This window comes from Crassostrea angulata, chromosome 6 (assembly GCF_025612915.1).
Source record: "Crassostrea angulata isolate pt1a10 chromosome 6, ASM2561291v2, whole genome shotgun sequence".
In the NCBI taxonomy this organism is placed as follows: domain Eukaryota; kingdom Metazoa; phylum Mollusca; class Bivalvia; order Ostreida; family Ostreidae; genus Magallana; species Magallana angulata.
The window spans coordinates 12,354,291-12,360,504 of record NC_069116.1 but is presented as its reverse complement, the minus strand read 5'-3'; the positions used below and the strand labels follow the sequence as shown (position 1 = coordinate 12,360,504).

Here is a 6,214-nt window from a genome sequence, read left to right as displayed (position 1 = left end):
CCAGGCTAGTAATTTACTATCCTTATATATAACATTATATATTGTGACAAATAGACACTTCTTGTGTACAGAAATTCCAATATAAATGTTGTTGATTTGAAATAATGTGAATTTTAACATCATCGCAAATATTTGCGTGCATACAGCCTAAAAAAATCATCCAGGCTAGCTAAATATGGGAACAATAAATCATCGGGGTCGAGATACTAGGAAGATCGAATTTGTGGTTTTTTTTAACCAATCAACGTGGAGAAGATAATTCTCTGCAAAATTGCGAAAGGGGAAGCAAGTGATTCAACATCATCAGAATATTGTTGTTTATTTTTCTTTAAGCAGCCTTACAGTTGTAAAGTCGAAGCCATGAGTCTTTTAGGAAAGTTGTTTGGTTCGGGTAAAAATAAAGACAAGGCTCCTTCACCCCAGGAGGGGATTCAGAGGCTTAGAGAAGTCGAGGAAATGTTGATGAAAAAATCTGACTTTCTAGAAAAGAAAATAGAGCAGGAACTCACAACAGCCAAAAAAATGGGGACTAAAAACAAACGAGGTAAACATATCTCGATTAATGTTAAATATCGAAGTATTTAAACTCAATATTTGACTGCGGTATCTTAGAAATAGGAAACATATTTATTGTAGCGGAACATTAAAACAATGTAAACAATGTCTCGAAATTGGCAAAAGTACATCATAACATGTAAAACAACTTGTAAAGACAACATGCTTTAGTAAATAGTAATATTGGTAGGAGGACAGAATTCTAGACACCAAGACCTCTTAAACTTGATAAGACGTTCAGGAACCAAGATTTTTTGGTACCAAGATATTATGGCACCAAATTTAAGATGTTTAGGGACCAACACTATTTTTTATGTCATATTTAAGTATCCATACATTTTTTTTTAATGCTTGGGTGCTTGTCACTTCGCCCCAATTGGCCCAAAGCTATTTGCTCCATGCAAGAGTTCCCTAAATTTTATTTTCAGTGGTGTGCGCCCCATTGGTTTTTTTCACCACGCCCCAAATATCAGCGACAAGTACCCCAAACTTTGAAGGCTTATATTTTATAAAACTTGAAGTCAAAATTTTGATTTTGTTTAGCAAACTTAACACTATTTTACATTTTTTTATCAGATTGTCTGAAACTTTTATGTCCCAATAAGACTAAAGATAGAAAACAAGGTGATAAATAAGGCATACATTGGGTCCATTGCCATTTCCTTATCTGAAGATAGTTATTGTAGAATAGAAAGTTATATTTATCTGAAACTTAATTTAATATGTTTGGCATCTTTTATTAAGAAAGCAATGATTTCAGAAGAGTTATCTTTTATAGTGTAAAATCTTTACTTTAGTAAACATTAATTGATTTGCCAAAGACAGGAAGTATTTTAGATTGAAATCAGACTAGAGATGGCAAACATTGAACCATCTTGGTCCAAATTATAAACTGTACTTTGTATTCTTATACAGCTGCACTAGCTGCTCTCAAACGAAAGAAGAGGTTTGAAAAACAACTACAACAGATTGATGGAACATTGACAACCATTGAATTCCAGAGGGAAGCCTTGGAGAATGCCAGTACAAACACAGAAGTATTGAAAGTCATGGGTGTTGCAGCCAAAGCCCTTAAGGGAGCACACAATAATTTGTATGTATCAAAAAGATTGTTAATTTTAATACGGATATGTTACCCAAAAGAAATTACCGATATTGTGGACTTTCTTCTCTAGGTCTGCTTTTTTTTTGGTGTGCTCTATAACTATGGAACAATGTTATAAACTGTGTTGTTAAAACAAAGGCTGTCCATAACTTGAGAGTTTGTCATGACCCTGGAGCATGGCCATGGTCGCATTACTGTAATATATCCAAATAGTCTCCGTGACGTAACTTAGGATATGGGGAAACTCATGCTTAAAACAATGATTTCCTATTTCCATATTTTTTTTAATAAATCATCATCTGAGTCTCTCAGGTTAGCTATTGCAGTCAGTGTTTCTTTGTAATCTTTTCATTTGTTCTCTGTTGGTCTTAAAACTTTTTTGCCATTATCTCTGAAACTAAAAGGCCTGTCTCGAAGCATTTGTAGTAGAAGGGAAATTTAACCTGGGGGATTCATGATCCCTACCACCATGATCAATATAGGTTTTTGGCAAGGTTTTAGAATTGTCTCCATGCCCTTGTCCTTGTGCAGTAAGGACTTGATTGAATTATTGGACAGCTTTGTACAAGCATGAGGTATACCTGGCAGCTACCACACCTCCCCCAGTCAATTCCACATCTTGTTCAAGAATTGTCAAATTAAGACACTTAAAGACAGTACTGTAGATTCCTAATTAAACACGAGGCTTAAATATTCGCGTGAAATCACGAGAAGTTCATTTTGCCAATTTTACCATCTAACATTTGATTTTCAGACATATGTGGTTTCATCAATATTCGTTGAATACCAATTTTCGTGGATTTCGTTATTAAGTTAATCCACGAAATTAAATGTTCATTGAAGTGCAATTTCAACTAACATTTTGTATTGATAGGATCATTGGCCACGAATTTATGTATCCTTGAAACTGTGATATTTAGAAAATCCACGAAAATTGATACCCACGAAAATTAATGAAACCACAGTATGTAAACTACATAAAACTATGATAAAAATTCGTGATTTTATTTTCTTGCGATTTGATGAAAAACAGTAGAATCATACTCACATAAAATAAGGAATCTACACTGCCTCCCTCAAACTTGTGGAGTATTTTGGATGATATCCAAATCCACTTCGCTGTATTAAACAAAGGTGACTTTGTTCCAGCCCTTAGGCCTCTTGCAACGAATTTAAAATGCTTTGGTTTTTTAGATTTTGCATACAGAAAATAAGGAAAACGAACAGTCTTTTTACTTTGGTTTGGTCAGGAGTTATTTTCTTATGGCTTAGAATCAATGGTTTTGATTTTTTTTACAGTATGAAAAATAAAAGCTAGGTAGCAAGAAATTATACATACATACAAATTCTACCTTATGAGTGATACTTTTATGATGTGTATTGTATTATTTTTATCGTTCATTGTCCCAAGATGTCATAAGATAATAAAATAAGGTGTTCTTAAACTGACTAATATTTAACATAAAAACCAAAAGTCAGATTAATTTTATGCAAATTGATGTTGTAGAGATGTTGACAAAGTGCATGACCTTATGGATGAAGTGGCAGAGCAGCAGGAAATAGCAAATGAAATTTCAGATGCCATTTCTAATCCTGTAGGATTTGGACAAGACCAGGATGAGGTAAGGGTGCAAGCAAGCACTTCCCAAGACACAGAAATTTACATACTGTATACAGGGTTATTTTTGCCCCATGTAATTTTCGACCTTCAACAATTGGAAACAGTTTCACCCGGTCTTAAATTTGCCCAGACACAGTTGTGTTTAAAGAGAGATAAATGTACTATGAGACATTGGAAATCGCCCGGTGACAGTGAGGGCAAAAGGGGTGAAAATAAAACGGGGCAAATATTTCGCTGTATACAGTATTGTATACTGCTACATTTTATTCCTCAAGTTTAGATAGGTTTATAATATATTTTTAACATTTTTTAAAACATATTTTTTATATGAATTACCTGTCCTTGAATTATCTGTTCTTTGATGAATTAATCTTACAAAATTTATAATTATACTCATACACTTTTTTAAAAATTATCTGTTTATCACACAAATTACCAAACTGGCAAAATTCATTTAATGATGTACAAGTACTACATTGTAACATGGCTTTGATATACGTTTCTTTCAGGATGACTTACTAGCAGAACTAGAGGAGCTAGAACAAGAAGAAATTGATGAACAGTTGATTGGTGTCCCCACACCCTCTGCTGCAGACACACTTCCGTCTGTTCCAACCGACGAGATCTCGGTACCATCCACCTCAAAAAGTATGTCTCTTTGCTGCCTAAAAAATTGAATTTGCTTTAACTGTGGTAAATAGGTAGACATTTTGGTCAATTTGAGGTTTATTTGAAACTCAAAACTTTTTTTCTGGTTATTCTTTTTTGGAAAAAAAAATTTTTTTGTTCAGCATTCATAACATTCTACTTTGCTGGTACTCACTGAATAGACCATATTTATTGGTGTTTTTTTTTATCACAACCAGGCAAGGCCAAGGCACAAGAAGATGATGACGAATTAAAGGAACTTGAGATGTGGGCAAGTTAAGTGTGAGGCAGATATTAGACTGATCCGGTCTCGCTGCTGTGATTAGGTGTGAAAGTGAAGAACAACAAACCAACCAGACATTTTATTTACCACATTAATGTAGATTTGTTTTAACAAGAAATTTCAAGAATGTACATCCACAGTTCTAGGGGGCCACGTTGTGTTGTTTCTGGAACGTGGAGGGTGAGGGGGGATAACTTTGTGGCATTTTTAAATGGGAGGGGGGGGGGGGGGGGCTAATTGTATCAATACATGTACAATATATTATCATACATTTATTAACAATACATAACACAGAACCGGTAGTTAGAGCATACTTTACTGTGAATAGTGAATACTTTAATGTGAATAGTTTATTATTTTTATCAATAATTAAATACATGTAGCACATTTATGTTACACTTACGTATGTTCTTGATATGATAAGTTTTTATCATTTAATTTGCTTTGATATCCACTGTTATGAGGTGTTTTTCTTTCTTTATTAATTCCTTCCAGAACGCTTATCATCCTGGGAGAGCATATAGCAGTATCTTGCTGAATACTGCAGGATGTGTGTGAAAAAATTTAAATCTTGTATCTAGTAATTTTTAAGTTTTTGAGACATTGGATTTTAGTGACTGATAGTGTTGTTTTGTTGATCAGTGCTGTATTTATGTTATATATATGTGTGATGTAGTAGTGTTAATGTTAATTGTCCTATCCTGTTATTATACATTCTTGTAAATAAAACAACATTTGAATAAATTATACTCCACATGGTATTTTTTTTTTATAAGATTTCTCTGTTATTTGTTAAATATACCATTTAAAGTCTGTCCCAAGTTCCTATTTCCAGCACTTGTTCATTAATATTTCGATCCTCATAAAACCTTAGTTTATAAACTACGGTACATGCAGTCACTCAAATGAAAAAATTTGAAATGCCTCCTCTATTATGTTGATCTGAAACTCACAGTTATAAGTATAAAGTTTATTTTGCATCAAAAAGACATGAATGCACCCAGATGATATTGTTGGAAAGTTATGTGAGGTGTTTGGAGAACTTCCAAATTGAAATAAATACAATATATCAGATTTTCCATTATAAATACCTGTAAGAAATTTGTTTTCGCTCATGCAAATTTCAACAAGTAAAATAAGGGGATATGTCAAAAAGAAAATCTTTGTTGTTTCCCTTATGTCAATTTCAACTGTTCTTCTCTGACAGGCAAGTATATTTATTAAGATGGTTGCATTAGATAAAGTCTGCCTCACTCTCAGCAGAAGTACTCCTATATATTATTCACAACCAATCATTTAGAGATGAATACCAATTGAAGCTGCAAGTTTCAGCACATTAGTTTGAACTGGTGAATTTTGAAATAAACTCTGCAATTAATAGTAATGGAGAATGCATAATTGTTCATGTCAAATCTCATGTAATAGATTTCTGAAGAACTTTAATGTCTAGTGATGGAAGCTGTAATTGAACCGCTTCACCTCGGTCATTAGTGGGTTTTTTTTCAAAAGGCAACTATTTCACATCACCAAATTTCTTTGAACTGCTAAGAAGTCTGCAGCTTATATGAGTTGAAAGGATAGCAGCGAGGAAAGGTTCTCCCCGCTGTGACCAGAGTTTAATCCCTCGTTCGACAGTGGTTGTATGTGAAAGTGCAAAATGGTTCCCTGCTTGGACACCTGGGTTTTCTCAAGGTACACTGTGGCCTCCACCCACATCAATGAATTCCTCTTGCTAACATCAGTGCCAACAAAAGATATTAGTATAAGTTGCAGAACCTGTTTATCAACATTGCAAATTCAATGCAAAAATAAATAAATGTACATGCAGTATATTTTCTTCAACACATTATCGGTGCTAGGTTGATACATGTTTGATCTGATAATTCCTGATTATGTTCCAGAGGTATACTGAAGAATAATGGTCGTCATGTCTTTGATTTCTTCTTCCAGTTATCATTTAGTAGAATACATGTAACTTGTAAAATTGAGCTAATTATTAAAA

The 6,214-nt window shown here is 33.6% G+C and overlaps 1 protein-coding gene across 1 annotated transcript; it reads left to right on the top strand.

The window, feature by feature from the left end:
- Positions 1–252: 252 nt before the first annotated feature.
- LOC128190445 (charged multivesicular body protein 4b-like) lies at positions 253–4,973 on the top strand. Its single transcript, XM_052862498.1, has 5 exons — positions 253–544; positions 1,471–1,648; positions 3,168–3,282; positions 3,791–3,929; positions 4,148–4,973. The coding sequence occupies exons 1-5, from the start codon at positions 361–363 to the stop codon at positions 4,207–4,209; spliced, it is 678 nt and encodes a 225-aa protein (XP_052718458.1). The 5' UTR covers positions 253–360; the 3' UTR covers positions 4,210–4,973.
- The last annotated feature ends 1,241 nt before the right edge of the window (positions 4,974–6,214 follow it).

Bases quoted from the DNA above. Each gene is read 5' to 3' on its own strand.
- LOC128190445 (XM_052862498.1), top strand. From the start codon at position 361: ATGAGTCTTTTAGGAAAGTTGTTTGGTTCGGGTAAAAATAAAGACAAG. The intron at 1,649-3,167 runs GTATGTATCAAA...TTGATGTTGTAG, and splicing joins AAGGGAGCACACAATAATTT to AGATGTTGACAAAGTGCATG. The intron at 3,930-4,147 runs GTATGTCTCTTT...TATCACAACCAG, and splicing joins GGTACCATCCACCTCAAAAA to GCAAGGCCAAGGCACAAGAA.